This window comes from Sander lucioperca, chromosome 4, assembly GCF_008315115.2.
Source record: "Sander lucioperca isolate FBNREF2018 chromosome 4, SLUC_FBN_1.2, whole genome shotgun sequence".
In the NCBI taxonomy this organism is placed as follows: Eukaryota; Metazoa; Chordata; class Actinopteri; order Perciformes; family Percidae; genus Sander; species Sander lucioperca.
In genome coordinates this window covers 10,007,961-10,030,387 of record NC_050176.1, presented here as the reverse complement: position 1 = coordinate 10,030,387, position 22,427 = coordinate 10,007,961, and the positions used below count along the sequence as shown (strand labels likewise).

At 38.6% G+C, this 22,427-nt stretch overlaps 1 protein-coding gene across 1 annotated transcript; it reads left to right on the top strand.

The window, feature by feature from the left end:
* The first annotated feature begins 303 nt into the window (after positions 1-303).
* Positions 304-19,752, top strand: cplx2l (complexin 2, like). The gene is made up of 4 exons (XM_031289397.2): positions 304-540; positions 1,953-2,037; positions 15,980-16,158; positions 18,053-19,752. Exons 2-4 carry the CDS (start codon positions 2,007-2,009, stop codon positions 18,242-18,244), a joined length of 402 nt encoding a protein of 133 aa, XP_031145257.1. The 5' UTR covers positions 304-540; positions 1,953-2,006; the 3' UTR covers positions 18,245-19,752.
* The last annotated feature ends 2,675 nt before the right edge of the window (positions 19,753-22,427 follow it).

Genomic DNA, 22,427 nt, shown 5'->3' with positions numbered 1-22,427 from the left:
TTTCTCTTTTATTAGACAAAGCAACCTTGAACCTTCAATGCATGCTTAATGAACCGAGAACTAATAAATTAAGAACTGTGGGGACATGAAGGCAAATCTTATGATAACGCAGATTGGATGTTAATCTTACATGTTGTCTTCGGTTATGATTCCAAGCATTTGCACGAGTTACACCTCTGATGTGCTTTTTAATGTTTCTTTTCTGTTGAGATTGTGAAAATAAAATGGATCCTTCACTTGGGAGAGAGTACATTTATGTGCTCCCTCCCTCCCTCCCTCCCTCGCCCTCTCTCCCTCTGCATGCTCTCATCTCGTCCTGCAGGAATATACTCTCTTCTTCCTCCGCTGCTGCAGCCTGACTGACACAACCGGCATGTCTGCAAACTGAGAGCCGCACAGCGAAACACACAACCCCCCCTTTAGGACGCACAACTTGTGTTTTCTTTCTCCCCGCTGAAGCAGAAAAGGAGGCTGGTTATAACACTACGACGAAGCTTTTATTTTTGGAGGGAAAAATACTTGGATAAGGCTCAAAACAAGGTAAACGAAGCCCGAACAACCAAAGACAAGGGATGTGCGTGTGTGTGTAGCTTTTACTGTACGGGACCGGATGGTGATAGGTTTGTGCGCGGGGTAAAAGATGCTGATGCTTTCACGATGTGCATGTAACGTGTTGGCTTCTATGGGATATCTAAGCTTGTGGGTGCAGTAATTTAACAGGGAGTAGGCTACGTACTGTACGTTACTGTAATTGTGCCTAAATGCTGCACAGCACCACGGGCTGTGAGTGAATACTGAATGGGTTCATGTGAGGGGAAAACTGATGCTGCTGCGCTGCTGCAGAGAGTGATGAAGAAGAAGGAAACCAGGAAATGATTTCAGGTCGCCCAGCTAGTGCAGATTCGACTTTGGGGCGAATGAAAATGACTAGAGGACGAAGCAGTGATAGAATAATGAGTGCCGCAAGTTTTTCAGGAGGATTTTCCCCCTGCTAGTCTGCTGTGCAGCAATGGCAGAGGGATGCTGTAAAATGCAGCAGAACTACCCGTGGGGTTATGTCGTAAAAAAGATTGTAAAAAAAAAAAAAAAAAAAGTACAAAAGGTCACCTTAAAGTCGGTCTTGAGCTAAAATGACCATAAAGCACCTACGGTCTGTAAACTCACAGCTGAGTAGCTACCTTGGACACAAAGTCCCAGCAGCAATTATTATAGAAACATAGCAGTTTTCATGTAAGGTTATTATGAAATGACTATGATTCACTTTAAATCCCAAGACAAGTACTATCGGGTCATATGATAGGGAATAAAATACCATAATGCCAAATAAAAACTCAGGAATGAGAAGTGTAAGACCTTGAAGCAGTCATTCTTGTCTCTGTCATGTAATGCCCTTGCAGTGATGTTCTCCAAGGCCCATGTACTGACATAAACCATGCCTACTTGCTCATCTCTGACCTCTGCCTCTGCTTTTTTTAATTTATTTATTTAATTCTGGGAGTTATTTCCATGACAAGAGGCCAGGCAGCGTAAGCATAAATCCACACAAGATGAAGTGTTGGTTGTAAATTGAGGGCGCAGGTGCCTCGACGAAACTCAGGACACAGTGTTGTATTGGAGGGTAAAGCCATCTTAACCCAGTTTAATCACCCTTTTTGTTCCTTCGAGTTGTTCACATTTTGAGGCTGTTTAAGATGTAAATTCATACTTATCAGGAGTTAAAGTGATCTAATGTATATGAAGATATTGTGATTATTGTAAAAGGGGAAGAGCGTCTTCGTCCTTTGCCAAACAGGGATCTCCTTCTGGAGGTCATTTCTTGTTCGCATCGAGCCTCATCATCATCATCCTCCCCCATCCCATCAAACACTTATGAAAACCAGGGGAGTAAAACTATATGTCCTAACAGTGGTATTCATGCAGTCATAGCTTGTGTATTTTGTCCCTGGCTGCAGGTCTGTCCCCGATTACGTGACCACTGAAGGAAGAGAACACAGAACTGCTTCATCATGAATTTTGTAATGAAAGCTGCGATGGGAGGTGAGTAGTCTGCCTGGCTGGAGTTTGATTTAACAGCACTGCAGTGTAAAGGATTTAAAAGGTTGGTCAGCAGCAATAGTAGCAGTACTGTACTAGTACCTGCCTGGTAGTTATGGGGATACTGGGCTGAGATAATCCATCCTGCACCAATCTCCTGATTTCAAAGCTACGCATTCCCTCTTTCTTTCTTTCTTTTTTTTCTTTCTATCTGCATCCATCTTTTAAAAAACTTTCAGGGCAGGACATGACATCCTATTGGTCAAGTCCTTCACAACGCCAGACTGTTATACTGTAACCATATTCTGCTGTGCACTTGCCTTGTGAATAGTATTAATGACAATAAAGTTAATCTTGAATGACATGATTACAATTATAAAAACCTGTTCATGCTTTGCATTTTGGCTATTGTAGAAACAGTGTTTTTTTTCGACCAGTGATTCCCTAAAAGTGTATCAAGTCTCGGGAAACGAGGTTAGGAATGCTTCAGAAAAATGGGACAATTGCTGCAGTAGTAGGTCAAGTCAGATACTAATGATGTATCTGTCAAGTGAAACATGTCCAAAATGTAACCAGCAGTAGCCTTATTTTTGGCTTGATCTTCATACATGTTTAGGTATACTCAGTGGAATTTAAAAAACAAAATTAGAGTTGAGATTTTTACGTGACTTTAATAACCAGGCATTCTATGCTTTTCAAGCCAACTGTTGGCGTCTTTTCAGGCAAGAGAAATAGAGAAGTGCTATTTTGCCAAGAACTATGACTAACATTCTTTTCACAAGACTTTTGTCCTTTAAAGCCTTCAGGTATTATCCTTTAGAATATTATCTTAGCTATTATTTGCCCCCTAATTAGTCCTCCTTACGGCCCTGTAATTCATCCTCCTTGTCAGCTAGGGCTTCAAGGGGAAAGGCAGGAAAGTGGCACCAGTCGTTGTAATGCAGCAGTCGCACACATACTGGTCAGTCATGCAGAATACTGAGCTGTTGTTGTCAATGTTACAGAGGTGTTAGGCAGTTACAGTTGGGATGTAGAGTTGAGCCCCTGCTCCTCATTGGGATGCAGAGGATGCCGGCACTGCCTCGTTCTGCATAGCTGCTGTGCCTCGTGTCTGCGCTATGAATTCTTAAGTCAACTGCATTGCATTGGATGCTGTTTTTTACTCCGCAGAGGTCGGGCTGCTCTCTGCCTGCGGACTTTGGGAATAGATTTGACAGTGTGGGTGTTTGCCTGTGTGTGCGTCTGTACCCTGCCTGGGCTGGAGAGATGTTTTATAGATATTGTATAGGACAAAGTGTGTGTGTACTGCATCTCCAGGCGAGATGAATTATGGAGACTGCACAGGCCTACTTTAGGGTATAGATTTTTCTGTGTGTGAGAAAGATAAGATACTGAGAAAGGGTGCAAAAAAGAGAAAGTTTGATAGTGTGTGGGAGTGTCTGTATAATAATCAATATGTATGCCTATCAGGGTGATTATTCTGCTGTCAGTGCAAGCTGTCTTTGGTTCTGGTCTATGTTTACTGACGGGGACACGGTGACCTCTTTCCACTATGTCTGCAAAAATGCTGACAGTGCACTGGACTTTGAAGCTGCCTGTGAAGGGGGGGGAATCAGATAATGAAATAAACCAATTAGCCAGCTAATCAATAAGCTTGGCTATCAATCTGACGGTCGGTGCCAGTTAGTCAATGCATCAATATTAGTGATTTTCTTTTTCATCAATTAAGCTGCATTATTGGGTGTGGCTGGTTTAGTGGTCTAATCTGCGTACAATGAAACATCCTCGGTTTGATTCTGGCTGGGCACGCTTGTTTCTTTCTGACTCTTCCTTTCCACATTTCCTGTCTGGCTTCACTGTCATCTATCAAATAAGGCAAAGAAATTAAGGATTAATATGGTTCCCCTACTTCTAACTTGCAAATAGAGATACCACCATTTTTATCAGCCACGCTAATAAACAGCGTAGCTCTAGGGATGGCATTGTTGGTTGGTCGGCCCACCGACATCATATTAACTGTCACGAAATCTTTGCACAGACATTCACGTTCCCCAGAGGATGGATCCTACTAACTTTGGAGACCCCTTGACTTTTCCTCATGAGGTTGACATTTTTGGTTTTGAGTGAAATATCTCAATAACATTTGGATGGATTTCTGTAAAATTTGGTACCCACAGTCATGTCTCCCTCAGCATAAATTATAATAACTTTGGTGAACCCTTGATATTTCATCTAGAGCCTTTATCAGGGCAAAATTTCTACAAAACTAATGACATTCCCATCAACATTACTGTTGATTAGCAAATGTTAGCATGTTAACACACTAAACTAAGATGGTTAATATGGTAAACAATATACCCACTAAACATCAGTAAGTGAGCTTAGTCATTGTGAGCATGTTAGCATACTGGCGTTAGCAGTAGCAATTTGAAGGGGGATGTAGTCTCGCATTGCCAGACCTAGCTCGATTGCGCTGTGTCATTGCTGGATTAAGGTCTGGCTACACCATACATTCTGCAGCCTGTTCTTATGAACCATATGTTCGAAAAGCTGCAAAAAGTTAAGCACTGTATTTCGTATGATTTCCATGGTTTTTTTGCTGTCATTGACTGCTGCTGTATAGGATCATAGCTGGCTGCATAGGGAAGAGGTTGGGGTGGATGGGTGGGCATACGGTACGATGGAGAATTGTCCAGCAGCAATTTTTTCATCTGTGTCTTTATCTTGCCTGGCGTAATAATATATAATATAGAATAGTCCAGCAGCAATTTTTTCATCAATAAAACCATGCTTGGAAAAATAAATGTTTTTTTTAAAGTTTATAATTAACAAATTGCCTAGTGGGCATAAGCATTTGGCTCAAAGCAGTGCCGTGCATATATAGCCTCACGGAATCGTCAGTGTGGCTCTAGATTCTAAAGCTTAACCATGTGTGAACATGTCTGCTTATGTAGACACGTGATGTACTATAAACAGTACTGCATGTGTGTCTCCTGTCTTGTTAAAAAACTGATTTTGAAAATGAACCTCGCTTCCAACAACTTTATTGGAATTATTTATACAACCTTCTTGAGAGATTAGAACCTGAATAAATCAAACCATGTTTTGTCACTCTGAAACTACGAGGGCTCGGATCGTATGGCCTGTTGTCACCTTGCTCTTTTCCATCCTGTGATTGTTCTGCTTCTGTTTGGATATGGATTTGCGAGACCGTCACTGAGTGTTTTGCAGAGTATGTTAAGTGATGATGAGTGCGTGGATGAGTCTCTGTGAAGAGATGATGCTGCCAGTGCATTAACTAATCCTCCAAGGCTTCTTTGGGTTGCAGATACTTGGTAGAAAACAGAGTGATGTTTAACTGATTCTAACTGACTCTCATATCCAGAGCTGCATAGAGACACAGCTCAGATGTTTGTTGGATGTTCTTTTCTGCAGCAGCCATGCTAGCTCCATATTCCTGCTGCATTATCTTATACAAAGTCTTTGCAAATTGTCTTTTTCCCAATGCATGGGACCACCGATTACTGTTGTGTTGACAACACAACAAGAAGTTTAATCTAAAACTTGTGAAAATTAAAGTTTTAGTCAATAATTCTTTGGAAGTTATATACCTGGCTGCTGTTTTTACGAGAGCTTTAGTCTTTGCTGTTTCACTGTAAACTCATTAACCGAAATGGGCTACTTGATTACACGCAATTCTGGTACAAATTTGGATGGTAAAACTTGTCACTATGAACTTCTTAATAAAGTTTATGAGGGATGTGGTCAGTTGTATAAGAGACAATAAAAACTTATGTCAACTTACACTTAATAAACAGCATATTGGACTCAATGGTCTTATTGTATACCTAAGGATCAGAAATGAAAAGCAAAGTTTAAACTTACTAGTGACCTATAAGGCTTGCTGAGCTTAAGGCAGCAGTGTGGAAGACAGAAAGATAGTCGTGCCTATTTTATATTCTTAATCCACACATACCAAACGATAGAGATAACATGAGCTTTCATGGATTGTCTTCTTGCATAGCCAATTTTACAATAGGTCAGTGTACATGGATGTGTTTTAAGTCAGTGTAAGTATTACATATCTTGTGTGCAGAGTAGACTACATGAGCCAAAAATGTGGAGAACCTTTCAGTGCATGCTTCATAATGGAACATTGTATTCACTTCTTAACATCAGTGTTAAGAATATCATAAGAAATAATGGCACACCTTGCCATCTCCATGAACAGTTTAACCTTATGAACAACAGGCACAGTAATAATAATATAATATATAATAATATCTCACAAACAGGCCCTTTGTAATAAGACCCATCCAGCCCACAAGAACAGAGGGATCCAGACTTATTACAGCTGATGCAGCTTATACCTCTCATATGTAACCACTAAATAATTGACTTAACTTGTCGATGAACTAATTTTGAAATTAAAAAGTGCTCCACCTTTGGCTCCCTATGTTACATTTTGTAAGTCGCCACCATATCTATGAAAGCTGTTAAATTAGCTTTAAAATCCTCAGCCTATAAACAAAGGTGATTACGTGCTGCTTCATTTTACAATTGGGATTATCAATCCAGCAGTGTTGTTATTTGGGAGCCATGAAACAGACCCTCACACAGCTTTTGCACCTTATCATAAATTCTTACTTGTGCATTGATTGCTTCTGCTCCTGAGAGCTGCAGCGCTGACTCGGCACTTTCTAAAACTCCTAAAAGCGGAAGTTTGACAGAATAGGGGGCTGTTAAGTGAGGTAGACATTAGCCCCAAGGTGTGGAGCTCCGTCAAACTCTGAAGGCCTCAGGCAGCAGTTAAACCTTGACTATATCAGCAGAAAAGTCAGCGCTACACAGCCAATAAGTGAATGGTAAGGTTTAATTCCAACAAAAAGAAATATTTAACTTTTCATGTCTCAATGATGTCAATTGTGAAATGTGTGGTCTGCCAAATTGGAATCTGCTACAATAATAATAATAATAATAACAATAATAATAAACTCATATCTGTACATAGTAGTCAAATGTTTATGTTTACCTTGTTCAGCTTTGTTGTCCTTGTTTTTAGACATATGTCTATTTTGGTGTATGTTCATTGAGAGCACAAAAAGCCGGAGTCAAATTCCCTGTGTGTTCACTTACTTGGCTATTAAAGCTCATTCTGATTCTACAGGAATAAAGAGAGTCTGGCAAACATTAGCTATTAAATGTACATCAATAAATCAGTAACAGATGAATTTCGAGGCATAACTGTAAGTTTAATAGCAGGCTCTGCTTGCCTTTACACAGACGTTTATATTTATGTACTTTGTCCTTTTTTGTAAGATATCTGTTGGATTGATTTACAGCACCAAAGATGAATCTATTGCAATGTGAGGTGCAATGGAGTTTAAAGGAATTATGATTTTAATGTTAACCATTTTAACCAACAGTTTCATTTGTGTGAGATGAAAACTACCAATTATTTTTTGTTCATGGTAGTTGTACTAAAATGTAACATTGAATTAGACAATAATTTGATGATGTTTAAAAGCGATGTATGAAGCTTCTTTGATTAAGCTATTTACTGTAAGCAGGATTCTTTCTAGAATTTCTTATCCATATCATGAGTGTAAGGATACAGGTTGTAAAAGCACTTTAAAGTGCTCATATTATGCTCATTTTCAGGTTCATAATATTTGTTCCCCTTTTCACCCTGTGTGTTGAGCTCTCTGTTTTAGCTACAGAGTGAGGCATCTCACTTCTGTACCATCTTTGTTGGGAGTCGCACATGCGCAGTAAGTACTGCTAGCTTTTCAGTTGCAGAGCAGGAGGTTGTGCCATGCTAGTAGCTAGGCGAGCATTATAACGTGTGTTACAAAGTGACGCACGTTTGTCACGGCAGTAAAGGCTGGACTACAATAGAGCTGTTTGTGAACAATGTTTTCTCTGGAAGATGGTAAGTCCTTTTGGGGTGGACTTTGGGCTTTTTCACTTTGTAAACCTATAAAGTGCACAAAAAGATATAGAACACAATAAAGGAAAGGGGAAAAGCCAAAAAGCACAATATGAGCACTTTAAGGCAAATTTGTACTTTTTGTTTTGGGCTACATGTTAAGTAACATGTACTTGACTTGAATAAGGAGGGGAGACAGTTTTCATTTTGGACAGTTAAATGAAGAATCAGATAGGATCATTGACTCATTGTCTCTAGGCTGACACCAGAAGTGCTAAAATGTCTGTGCTCTCTGGATAAGAAACTTGGCTTGTTACTGTACTGTGGATACCTTAAAAGCTAATGGCAGTGAGTGGCCTTGTCCTGACTAAAGCTTTTAGGCAATGGACCTTTTTCACAGCAGACATTTTGACTTGTCATAGTAGGAAAAGCACAGCTGAAATTGATAATCTTAACGATGGCTCAATTTCATCAAGTGTCCCAGTAAACTATTTCAGTGAGTCAGCATGCACAATACCAGGGCCTCTCCTAAGTGGAATGCAGCCATCATTCATGGTTTTGAATACACCTGTGCTTTTCCTACTATGACATGTCAACATGTCTGCCGTGAAAAAGATCCAAAATATTTTGTTTTTTTGTTTTGTTTTGCAAAACGATGCAAAAATGATGTGCTTGTAAAAAGCATTTTTGAAAAGCTTGTCACTGCTGCAACCTGCAGAAAAGACATTTGAACTAGAGTAGACCCCCTCATGCCCAATTTTTTGCATTATTTATCAATAACTGCCTAGCATGGTTTACATACAAAAATTAGCAAACAAGCTAACGCTACTTTGACATGATATTGAAAGGCAGCTGACCCACCAAATTGTAGTTTTTGAGTGCAGTGGATGTGTTTGACAAGACCAATAAGGCTGATTGTATAAACCTGTTTATCCAAAGCCTCTATATAGCTTACTCCTCCTTACTCTGTCCCACAGACCTCAATTGCTGTCCAAAAACTATTGTTATATGCCACACTTTTAGGCGATATACTCCTTCATTACATGAACACGGACTCATTTACTCTGAGTCAATCCCACACATACTGTCCTGCTGCTATACTCAGTAGTGCATCAAATGTGTATTAATCCAGAGCTGAAAATAGTCCCCAACAAAAACTATTTACTCCTGTTTCAGAAACATTTGCCAAAAAAACACAGCATCCAGCTGTATAACTGTTCCTGCTAATAAAATCTAAACTTCCCACCATTTTAACAAGAGTATAATCCAGTTTTTTTGTCTTGAACTCAACTACTACAGCTCCCATGTGCTGTCAAAACCTTTCACCTTTTTTAATAATTATTTATATATTTTTTTAAACCTAACAATGTGTCAGCAAGTAGATCAGTTTTCCACTAATGAGTGACATTTTCAGTGGTTAAGTGTGACACAACTTTGTGATTTGAGGTGAAATGAAAACAGAAGACACCTTGAGATGTTCTTCCCTCACCTCGTCTCCACAAAGTACAGATAATCACATTTAGTAGCACTCTAATATGACTGGCTAAGAAAATCAGGTCTTCACCGCTGACACCAGGCAGGCTGACACACACACACACACACACACACACACACACACACACACACACACATCCCCATCTTCCGTTTGTGCGTTACTCAAGCAAATCAAATTCAGTTAATCAAATTGACCTTGAGCTCATCCTACAGTGCAAAGTGTGTGTGTCTACGCACATGTGTTTGACAGTATGGCCACATCTTATAAATAATGCATTCAACCATCCAAGTCACGAATAGTGAGAGAGACTGAAAGAGAGAGAAAAGGCTGTTTGTATTAGAAACATGCAGTTGTCTTTTCCCTTTATATAAACATTTTTTTTAAACATATATAAATGTCTTGCACCTGCTCTGAAAGCCAAAAACGTGTTATTACTTTTGGTATCTGCTAAACACTCACATCACAGTAATCATCTTCATTATCGTCATGACCACATGTCAGCAGCAGCAGTAGCAGTGGTGAATCCCAACCTTTTATTGTGTAAACAGGGATGCAACATTGCTCCCACCCGGTTAGTCATTTTGATTACAGCTGGTGACATATTATTTGCGACGCCTGGTATTCAAATTTCGTCGTTCGTCATTTCAGTCTCAAATCCAACACCAAACTTTCCACCACATCCTTAATGGAGCTGCAGTATGCAGATGATAATGCTTTGTTTATCTGGTCACAACAAGAACTGTAGTAGGGTTGGATTCAAATCCTTTGAAATCTCTTATCAAATCTAATTAGGTTTCTTGAATGTGTAAAAACATAATTGTAACATACTCTTAAAACTCAGAGATTCAATTTTGTTGCAAATTAAATCTGGCACAACAAATACACTTTCACTTAAAAAAACATATATTTATCAAACTGTGGCTCAAGAGGGTAAACTTTCATTTGTTAACTTAAGTCCCAGTGCAAAATAAAGCTGCCTCACTTTGTCCTGCCTGATTCATTGTGCAAAGCTGCTCCACCTGAGGGAAATTTAAACTGACCCAAAGCATAACTTCCACCAATTATACAGCGAAACAACAGTGACCACACTTTCTCTGCCTTACCGATTTGTCACCCTTACACATTTCTTCTGCTGTTTAATGAGCTGTGTTGAGACAATTATGTCTGTCCTGAAGGCCAAAACTAGATCTTTACACTTATCCACTTTCCCACCACGCTTTGGATTTAAAGAGGGGATTTGCCTTGAGAACCTGGAGTGGGAAAAGCGTAGATAAGTGCTGTTATCTGATGCTGTCAAAGGTTTAAGCACTGGGAGAGTTAGCTAAGGTTAGTCTTCTTTCCTTCTTTCCCTCATGACTTTGGATTTAACAAAGATTTAGCAAAGAACTTTCAGAAGGAAAGGATTGAGAGATGACACATTTTTATCTAAGCAGTATCCATGTATTGAGAAAAGAATCACGGTATAACTTTACCTCAAATGGCAAAGTTGGATGGAGATTGTTGCCACAGGAAAACGTCTCAAAAAGCCGAATTTGGCAAGGAAGACAAAAGTCCTTAACACAGGGATCAGCTGATATTATCTTGGAGATGATCAGTATGTTTGACAGGCATTATCATGTGGTGTTCATGTGTGGAATAACCAGTACAGACCTCTGAGTCAACACCTAAACATCGCATTTTATTTAGTCTATAAGTCAAATTCCATACAAATATACGTGCCAACTGGCTTTTTATGGGCGTTATGGTAGAATAGAATTTCTCTACAAAGTGCCTCTTTGTCTTTGCTGATGTTTACTCATCTAATATAATGTGCATTATACAAAAATGGTGAAAAGAGACTAAAGGCTGAACTGTCAGCTTTCCATTACAGGCTTTTATTAGCTTATATATTGAATGTCCTTCCGACGACTACTACAACCTCATGGAGTATGCAGGGATAAAGTAGTAGAGACACTTTTATCAAAAATATAGCTCGACACAGCTTATGGGATGCCTGAGAGCTTAATAGAATTATTCTGGTTTGAAAGGACCCTGCTGTATCTCTAAATGGGCTCACAAAGCATGAGCTGGGATCATAGCTCAATATAACTCAGGGCTTTGTCTCTCAGGATAGGATCTTTTTTTTTTTTTTTTTACATTTTAGCAAAGATGATCTGAATGTGCTAATAACATTTGGTGAAACAAGACCAGGTTTGTTTTGGTTTGGCACAGTTATAGTTAGAAGAGGCAGTGGAGGGCTTTTTTTCTGGGCTGTGCATGAGAAGGGAATCTTTTGACAATGAGGCTTAGCTGGTTGTGAGTCATTGCTCCACTTATAGAATTCAATAGCGGTGTTTACATGGACTGTATTGAAGATACTCAGGTTCCCAGATCATAAACTGATCCTGAGTCCTGTTTGCAGTCAGATAAGCGCTTACACTGGCTCTGTGAGATCTGGATACATCTGGGATATTCTGAGATATATTGACATTTCTGAGGATAGATGCATGTAAACATTAAGTTTAATTTTATACAGTATGTGCACTCTCGTTGTTTTGCTGACTGAATCATAAGTCAAAGGAAGAGTGTATCAATGAATATCGTTTCTCAGCTACAAACACTGATTCTTAATTGGTCCAATTTAAATCCCTGTTGCAGTGTTTGCGTATATCAGCAGCTGACAGGAAATAAACTTGGATCCAAGCTGTTTCCTAGCAACGCAATTAAGATGAAACAGACTCTATAAAGTATATGTATGTATGGCGAGAAGTTCAGAGTAACACTTTAACTGTGATATCTCAAATACCATTTGTATTGTAAATCATGTATAGTCACACCAGATAGTGTGCAGCCACACATGCTTATACATGGACATGCACATACATACACATACTGTAATATGCACATTCAAACAAACATAAGAAGGAACTGCTCAATCACACAAGATGCATGAGAGCCTAAAATGGAACTAACCAATTATTTATATCCACATGTTCATATAGGGACACTCACTGTAAGTACTCTTTAGCTCTATGCATCCCTCAAGAGAAGATGTGCATCATAGTCGGGCAGATATTGCTATGTCAGCTTTTCTGTGCTGTTCATCAAATGCTGTTTGCAGCGCTGTGGAGATAGGTCTAGCCGAGGTCTAGGTGCCGAGCCTTCATTGCTGACGTGTGTTCTGCAACTCCCAGAGAACACCTGTGCATTAAACAATGTGGTCTGTACAGTGGTGTAAACAGCACTGATCGTTGATACATTTGAAGTCTCTGTTGGGGACCATCTTCTTGGTCTCTGCAGCCATGACTATCATGCTGTCCAAGTTCTTTGGTTGGTGCCCATATGGATTGTGCATGTTATATTAAAGTCCAACTGAAATGTCTCACAACGGTGCCCCCATTTTTTCCATTAATCCAATAACTAATTAAATAATTAATTCTCTGTCTATGTAGATGGACAGCCAATCAAATATCTTCATTTTCAACTATATATTTGCGTTAATGTAGAATACATTTTAACCAAATTTCCAGAAGGTTATCAAAAGAAAATGCAAGTTAATGCGCGTTTCCATCTACTACCATTACGCCATTATTAGGAGTTGGTTCATTCGTTCATACGTTTATTTTAGGAGCTTTCTCAGAGAGCTCCTAAAATAAACGTCATTCACTTTTCATAGCCTGCAGGTTTCCTGATGTTTTTCTTTTTCTACCCTTCCCTTTTCTCCTTCATTGGTCTTGCACTCATCCCTTTCCACTTTATCCTCCCCTCTGTCTCTCCTGTCTTGTATCCCTCCACATTTTGCTGCAGTTTGTTTTTTGCTTTATGCTGATGAGTCAAAACGAATGATCCCGGGGGCAGCTGCAGACTAAAGGAGTACTCTGTCTTTCTTTCTTTCCTCAGATGCCCTTTGCCTGCCTCTCAACCTTTTCCTCTTCCTCCTCCTTCTGACTTAACTTTCCCTTTATTTCTTCTCTTTCTTCATCACTCTTTCCCCCCCTACCTTCCCTCCCTTCATCTTTTCAACTGTCACACAACATCCCTCTCGTTCTGGTCCCACAGAAACTGCTGGGTAATCCCACTAACTGGAACAGCTCATAATTGGACTCAACAGTTTCTGACAGATTCTCTCCCGCTCCATATGCTCTCCTTGTTTTTCCTAAATATGTCTTGTTTTGTCACTACATTCAGCAGTATACTGACTCCTTTTCTCCCTTGTCCTTATTAAGTCTTCTCTTTTTTTTGCCTTCTCCTCCTCCTCCTCCTCCTCCTCCCCCTCACTACTTATCTGCTCTTTCCTTTGTCCACATCCTTCAGACCTTTGGCTTTTCTCCTCATCTTTTCCTTTTCTGTTCCGTTGAAGCTCAGCATTTTCATGCTTTGGTATCGCAAGACATTATTTTATGGGATTTACAACTCCTACAGCGACAGTAAGAAGGCTTGCGTAAGACATATTCCAGGACTCTGCCTTGTTGTGTAATGTAATAGGCAAAGCTCATATTCCTACTGTTTATTTTCTCACATCCTTTTTTCTCCAGTTAGGGAACCATTGGGACTGTAACTACCATTGGGGACACCAAGGTCATGTATTGCTTGTGAAAATGTAGGGGGTTTAACGATTAAAGAATGAAATGATAAATAACAATCTCTTTATTTCAATTTAATTCGTCACCATGTGTACTTTGTGTGTTATTGTAATCAGAATTATATTCATTGTAGAGAGGTCTTTGAAAGAGCATTTAGATCTTGTATGGAAATAAAATAGCCAGAAAACACATTTTAACTGAAAGGAATACATAAAATGTGAAATAAAACCTGGTGGTTGCAAGTCAACACTTTCCAGGAGGGGTGGAGTTGAGCCGCACGGGGGAATGCAGACTCATGACGGTCAATATTTCTCATAGTCATTAAAACTTGGCTATGGCACTAGTGGAGGGGACACTGGGCTTGTACCCAGCATGGAGTGTTTCCAATCAGTCTGTCAACAGGGGGGGAGGCATCGACAAATGTTAAGTCCAATATTTGTGTTTAAACATCAAATTCAAATTTGATTTGTCACATTCGCAACTGTACAAACACAATGTGCAAAAAATGCTTTGCCGTCTCCAGATTGTGCAAAATTAAGTAGCTAAAAGGTAGCAGATGTACAAAAGGATTAAATGTATGATAATTATTACTGTTTAACGTATTTTATTATTTTATTTTACATTATATTTTTATCTTCATTAATATATACTGTGTATATATGTTTGTACTTATATTGTTTATATTCTTTTTATCCTTCTTATATTTATATATAATATATATATATATATATACCAACAACACCATGACAAATTCCTTGTATGTGTAAAAAACGTACTTGGCAATAAAGCTCTTTCTTATTCTGATTCTGAAGTAACAATGAGTATAAGTGTCAAATTTACAATAAACTTAAGGTATAAGCGCAATATAGACATAAAGCAGGAATACTTTGTAAAGCATCTATAAACATTATTTAGATAGCTATTATCAGTGCACAAATAATCATCTCTAAGTCATAAGTCATCTCTTTTATAGATCACCGAAAAATGGGGCCAAATGTAGGTTACCTTATGCTTTATAAACCACTTATTAATCCTTAACTAATTATTACAACCATCAGTTGCAACTTATAAATATAGTTCATAGATGGTTTACAAAACAATTACTAATCACTGATGTTTTAATAGCTATCTAAATGTATTAACTAATTTTATATTACACTAAACTAATGATACAATAACATCAATTATAACATTACTAATAAGTAAACATAATAAATCATAATTCCATTGTTAACAGTAAAATAACTAATAACTAAAGTTTAATTAACTATCAATTAACCTTTTATTAATGATGATTATTATGTAAGCGTAATTGTCCTACCAATGCATCCAAATGACTAAAACTGAAAAAAAAAAAAAAGAAATATATATATATATATATATAATACAACACACACATTTTTATAAAAATGATTCACGGGGAACTGGTGTTGTTGAAGTAACAGGTAGTAGTTTGATACAAATAAAGAACATAGTATATGTTAATATTAGAGCAATGAGACTTCTAAACATAAAAACACAGATTTTCTCTGTACTACGAATGAGACAACTGAGTGAGTTCAGCCATTTGGAATATGTGCTTGACATGGGTTTTCCTGTCTATAAACTAACAGTAAAAGACAACAAGTGTCCCCTGACAGTCTAAATGGTATTTTAAAAGGCTTCTCCGCCCTGACAAGAATACAGTCCTGCGGGAAACAATACATCTCACAATCCCCTTGGAAAGATACGGAACAAAGTTATTAAACTTGACATCAAACAATATTGGATATTGGCACAACATAACAGCAGCTTTTTATGGCTTCATCTGATGTCTGTAAATTCATCTCTATTTCCCAGAAGTTTATGTACCATCTTACAGAATAATGTAGTAGTTTGACATCTCAGTTTTAGAGGCCTGTTGGAGCTGTCATTGTGTCTCATATTTTTCTATTTTTTTTTCCTCTCTCCCTTTTACAGGAGGTCCTCCTGATGTGGGCAAGATGCTGGGTGGGGAGGAGAAGGAGGAGGACCCTGACGCAGACAAGAAAGAGGAGGAGCGACAGGAGGCGCTGAGGCAGCAGGAGGAGGAGAGGAAGGCCAAATATGCCAAGATGGAGGCTGAGAGGGAAAGCATGAGGCAAGGCATCCGGGATAAGGTATAATGACAATAACAGACAATATGCTGTCTAATAACGTAATGAGTGATTGTAATAAGTTGTCAATAACCAAACACAAGGAACAAAGTCAGTCAGTGTCTCATAGTCAGGAAAACAGCCACCAATACAAATAAAATGTTGTTTTTTTACAGAAATGTGAACACAAAAAAAAACAGACAAGCAAAAGCAAAAATCACTGTAAAATAGTGTCACAGATGTAAAACATTTTGATGATTTTTGGATGCCATCCTGTCTTTTCATGTTTAAGTAGCTTCTGAAGGCTTCTCATCTTGGCGGCATGACAACAAAACCCTTTTTTTGAATAACAGACCTGTGTTTGAAAAAGACTATCATCAGACTATTTTTGTTTGCTTTAATGTAATTTCAAAATAGATCAGTGGAGGATCAGGAAGGAGCTGTACACAACTGAGAGAAGTGGAAAGCAGAGAAAAGGAGCCATGATTAATACGAGTAAATTAGATTTTTTTTTTTATTAAGACATAAGAAGTGGGTGGATCAGAGAAATGCAAACTGCTATATAAGTTATTGTTCAGTAATCTGTTCCAATGCTTTAGGAACAACTGTAACAACAGGATATTAAATGTGCAATGTGGTATGTATTAATTCTGAAGCCATTGTCCAGGTATGTTCTTGTTTAGCATGTTTATGCATTGTAATCTTACTAAAACACGATATAGAGTAATGTCTTTGCATTCTGAATCAGCATTAGTATAATGTGTATTTTAGTCTACAGTTAGTATGTTTGCTTTGAGTTCCCCTCTCCAGAAATGTGAGGCTGTGGGGCTGCTGTGATGGTAAGGGCTGCAGTGTAACCACCTGATTGCAGAGGCAGTGTGAAAGACAGGCAGTCTGTGGGTGGGGCAGGTCTAAGGGGAATACTGTGAATCAGCAGGATGAAAAGCGGCACTCTTCCCCTGGCTCCTCACCTCCTCTATTCTTCTTAAGTTCTCCCGGAGGAGAACAAAGAGGGGGAGGAACAAATCCCAAAGTGCTCGTTACCGGAAAGGTTTTTGTCAGCGTCCTCCACAACCAGATACTGCGAGATGCATCCATATTATAGCTGAAGTCTGTATTTTTACACATGTTCAGACTAGAGACAGATGACAGCAGATTGTGTCAGGTGTAGAGCTGTTTCATCCAGTTGTCGGGGAAAGTGAATGACATTCTTATTAACAGTTTTGGTGGCAACAGTTTTCAAAGCAATTGTTATTTTTGTTGCGTGCCTTTCAAACAAAATACATATTGCGAGTTTTGACATGAACTGTCATAGTGTGAACACTCAAAAGCAGCACCCAAGACATCTACTCTGTTTGTGACATATTCCAAAGCTTTGCTCAAAGACACAGACAGGAACAAGATAAATATAAAGATGAAGGGTTTGCAGCTGCTCAAAACACGAAAACAGGAAAAGGCTCCATGGGAAGGGTGAATCTCAATGTTCTGTAGGATGAATGAGTAGAAGTACATGCACATGTTGCATTCATGATATAATGGAGTTATCATAATTACAAGTTACCAACTTGCATCACCATCTGAGTGGCTGATTTTCCTGAAACCGCCAATATATCCGACTTGGAGCATACCTTAATATATGCACAAGTGCCAGTTTTCCAAGCAAATGCATTATCTCACACACACACATGCACACGCACACACACACACACACACACACACACACACACACACACACACACACACACAAAAATAACTTCCAAATATCTGACAGCTTCAAAGAAAAACACTAATCTTAAAATTTGTGTTGAGTAAAATCCTGTAATTATGGTGTTTTTCCTTTATATTACCTGCATTTCCTTTGCACCCTTCACACTTCTAACTTCCACATATTTCTATTTCTGTGTTCGACGACCAACAGTATGGCTTGAAAAAGCGTGAGGAGGCCGAGGCTGAGGCTGCAGCTGCTGTGGAGGAGGCTGCAGAGGGCAGCTTGACTCGACCCAAGAAGCTGGTGCCGGCCGGCTGCGGTGACGAGGAGGAAGAGGAAAGCATCATGGACACAATGATGAAATACCTGCCAGGCCCGCTGCAAGACATGCTGAAGAAGTAGGCTAGCTCGCTAGCTAATGCTAACGTTATCTAGCTTAGTTCATAGACTACATTCACAAGGTTGGCTTAAATCAGGTTTTTTTCCATCCACATGACACATGGACATTGCAAGTACATAAAATGAAGATTAATTTGGCGTGGTGTTTTGTTGTACTTTGGACAAATCTAAGTTTTATGGTGGGGAAATGAATCAGATGTGAACCAGCAGTGTGGACTGCAGCCATTAGACTAAGCTAGGCTGACCCGACGAACAGGTGGACGTTAGCTTGACTGACGTTAACGTTAGCTATGTTACACTAATGGAACTAACAGCAAGCAGAGGGGCTCAAAAAACACAACGTTAGATGGTTTATCCTTCTAGTCTAAGACGTTTTAAACTCCCTTTTATCTCCTCTGCAGAGCTCTCGCAGCACTGACAAATAATATCCCTGTCCACCACGCTGTTCACTCAATTTGTACATAAATAAATGAATAATTACGAGCCTCAATGTGGGCAAACAATCAGAAAATATTATATGAAAGTAGTATACTAACTGTGTGTCTGTCTCTAAAATAAAAAAAAATACGTGATAACTTGATAAGCCATATTTTAAAAAGGAAATTTAAAGACTACTGCTGTGTGCTCCTAAAGCTACTGTTTTGTGTTCGACCATGTCTGAAACTTATGTAAAACCTTTTGCACACAGTGTTACACATTCTCTGTCAGACCTATTGTCTGTCTCCCCTACACATAAGTGTAATAACATTCATGTAGTGTAGTGTTTAAAAGGTTTCTAAACCCCTTGTTCAGTGTGTCTCCTTCTTATGTCTTGCATGCCATTTGTCTAGACATGTTTGTTGTGTGAATATGTACAACCCGCCCCTTTTATCCTCTTCTGTATCATGCAAAAAATATTAAGGCAATAACTCCTAAATTTGAGTGTATTTTCACTACCATGTCGATATAACCGTTAATAATCTCAGTAATGGAAAAAAAATGATATGTATGCATTCAGGAAATTTCATTTACAGGTTTGCAGGGTTTTCTTTTTTTGTTGTCTCATTGTTTCGATGAAGAATGACCGTGTAAACGTTCATACAATAGCCAAAACCTTAAGCTTTCAGCCATAAAACCAGAACTTACAGAATATATACTATTACTATCAGGAACTACTACTAGGGAGAGAATTCTGAATGAATATGTTCTAAAAAAGAAGAAATGTGTATTTATAATAAGCAGTGTAAACTTGAAAGTGGACTACAAGTCTGAATGTTGCATCATGTGAAGATTTGCGGGAAAGAGATCACCGTTCCTCAACACACACATACACACACACAACTGATGGCTATTGATTTAGTTGCACAGCAAAAACCAGACGTGAAGTGATGCTTGTTTCAGTTCTACTTATTGTTGGTTTAGATGTGAGGATGAGCCACAGTGGAATGCCATTGAGCAATAAAGGATTATCATGTATGTTTCTGCCTGAGATTAAATAAAAACTTAAAACCTTGTTCACAGACATTAAAAAATGTGTCATCTTCTCTTTTTTGTGATGTGTGGTTGGCTTCAAAACGTGAAACAGGTATGGACAAAATAGCATGAACAATTATACAATCTATAAACTCAATATAATATAATTCCCCTACGGAGAGTAAATATAAGCATCTGTAAGTTATAAAGATTTTCTGCTTTTTCAACTGCATCAAATCATAGAATACCATACAAAATAGTTAAGGCAGTATGTTTATTGCTCAATATCTTGGCTTTAATCTTTCAACTGCATTTAAAAATGTGTCAAAATACAGCCTTAACGGTGATGTTATCGCAAGCCATGACTTCCAAGTGTGACCTGGACACTAGATTTGAGTTTGTAAAATTTCTATATACAGTATATATATATTTCTTTTCCTAGGATGATGCAGGCATAACCGGCCCTACTTTGCCTCTGATTGGTTTATCCTGGTATTCTTACCCTAACCAATATCACTCCTCGTGCCTACACCTAACCAATGAAGGCAACATTAAGTACTAGCCAATCAGAGGCAGAGTAGGGCGGGTTATGACTTTGCCATCCTTGGATAACAAAATTATTCCAGCAGATTATTTAAAGGTTAGAGGGTGTAACCTCTAACCAACCTCTTTCTTGCCACTTCAGACAAGCGTTTTGTACTTCCACACAGTGAATGATTTGATGCAACTTTGCAAGGTTCAGAATACTGTGACTAAAAGGCTGTCTGCATACTGAAAAGTAAATTGAACTCTGTGAAGAGAACTAGAAGTCATTAAAGGAACACGCCGACTTATTGGGACTTTAACTCTGGGGGTTACTGTGAATAAGCTAGACAAGTCGATACATACCCTTCTCATCTCCGTGCGTGTTGTAACTCTGTCTGACGCCCCCAGCGCTAGCTAAGCCTAGCACAGATCCTGGAGGAAACCGGTTCCAACTAGCCTACTGCTCCCAATAAGTGACAAAATAACGCCAACATGTTCCTATTTACATGTTGTGATTTGTATAGTCACAGGGTGTACAAATAACAAGGTCATATGAGACACAGCCATCTTCTAACCGTATACAAACTGGAACTATATTCTCAGAAAGGCGAAGCACTGCTACTTCTGCTACTTGGGCGGAGTGATTTGCTAGCAGCACCTGAAGCCCTGTGGTGAGGAGCAGAGAGTTCGCCTGGAGTTTGAGTAATAGAGTCAACAATTACTAGATAGTAAAAGCATAGTGATAATAAGTCGGTGTGTTCCTTTAAAAGTAAATGGGTTTTAAATTTTGATTACAGTTAACAGAAGTGCAACACTATTGTTGGTCTGAAGAGGGCAATATAGAAAGAGATGGACAGTCCAACTGACTTGGTGTATTTCTTCCATTTTGCCACAGAGTGTCACTGTTGTCTTTCTATGGGAAAACACTGCACTGTGTACGTGTCCAACCAAATGCAATGAAAGTTTCAGAACAAAGAAATATTTTTGAGCTTTATTTATTTATTAAACAAAAAATCAACCCAAAAATGTAACTATCTAACGAAACAAGTCAAGCACTAAAATATCAGAAAACACTAGACAGAAGAAAAGAACTGGATGCACAAAGACTCAGAGTCTTGCACATGTGACTCCAGGTCCTCTTTTGCCTTTAGCATTCAGTTACTTACTGTTTTTACAAATGTTTACATCCCATAATTACCTTTTGTTGAACAACACCCACATCACTGACAAGAAAGTAACAAAGCAGTGATATGAAATGACATGAAATGGGTTATCTAATTAAACATGTTGTTGACATCGAGGAAACATGGATGGCACAGAATGGGTCAGATTAACCTTTGAGTCGCTGCAACTTGTAGTTTACCCATTTTCCTTCAGCAGAAAAATACAGACCCATTTCATCTTGAGCCAATAAAACGTAACAAGAGTGCAGACCATTTTCCGGTGATTTTTACTGGAGCCGTTTTATTTTCAGACAGCAACATATTAGCTCTAGTTCCTGGTTACATAGCAGGTAACCGTCCTTTTTCTCATTGTGCTGTTCATTTGAATTAAGTGCTGCAAAATACACAGCAGAGTTCATCATTGCCAGCATGTAGTTGGAGTGCACAACAAATCATGTATTCACAGACATGTTTTGTCCCTGATGAGAAGAACATTTCCATCGTGAACTCTTTAAGGATCCATCCAGTATCAGAGTGAAATACCATATTTCCGATGTTGGGTTGTTGATTTAAGACCCGTCACAGCTAAGAAGCATTTTGAAACTGCAAAAAGTCTGTTAACATTTGTTTTATTTAAAATACAATGGATGGATTTTGTAATCTGACAGCTGTGAAGACATTAGAGGTTTCCTTTGTTTTTAAATCTCTCTACCATCCTAACTGAAATAATCCAAACCTGGATAGAGGCATTATTGTGAAACTTGTAACAAAGAGTCAACAGTAGCAACCATTTTGCATTAAATCACACGTTTTAGCTCCAGTAAATAAAAATAACAATCAAACACAAACAATCAACAAACCAGACCTGGTTGAAAGTGTAACAGAAGTCCATTCAAGTACTCACAGTTATTTTGGGTTATTATAGCCTGACTTACATAATGGATTGTAGACAACAAATTCTATATTACACAGTGTTCGTAGAATATTTTACAGTGGGTTTATAGAATATCTAATGTCAGGCAATACAACTTAAATTGGCAGTTGCC

Coding starts and splice junctions, on each gene's coding strand:
- cplx2l (XM_031289397.2), top strand. CDS start 2,007: ATGAATTTTGTAATGAAAGCTGCGATGGGAG. Junction 2,038..15,979: donor AATGAAAGCTGCGATGGGAG/GTGAGTAGTCTG, acceptor TCCCTTTTACAG/GAGGTCCTCCTGATGTGGGC. Junction 16,159..18,052: donor GGCAAGGCATCCGGGATAAG/GTATAATGACAA, acceptor GACGACCAACAG/TATGGCTTGAAAAAGCGTGA.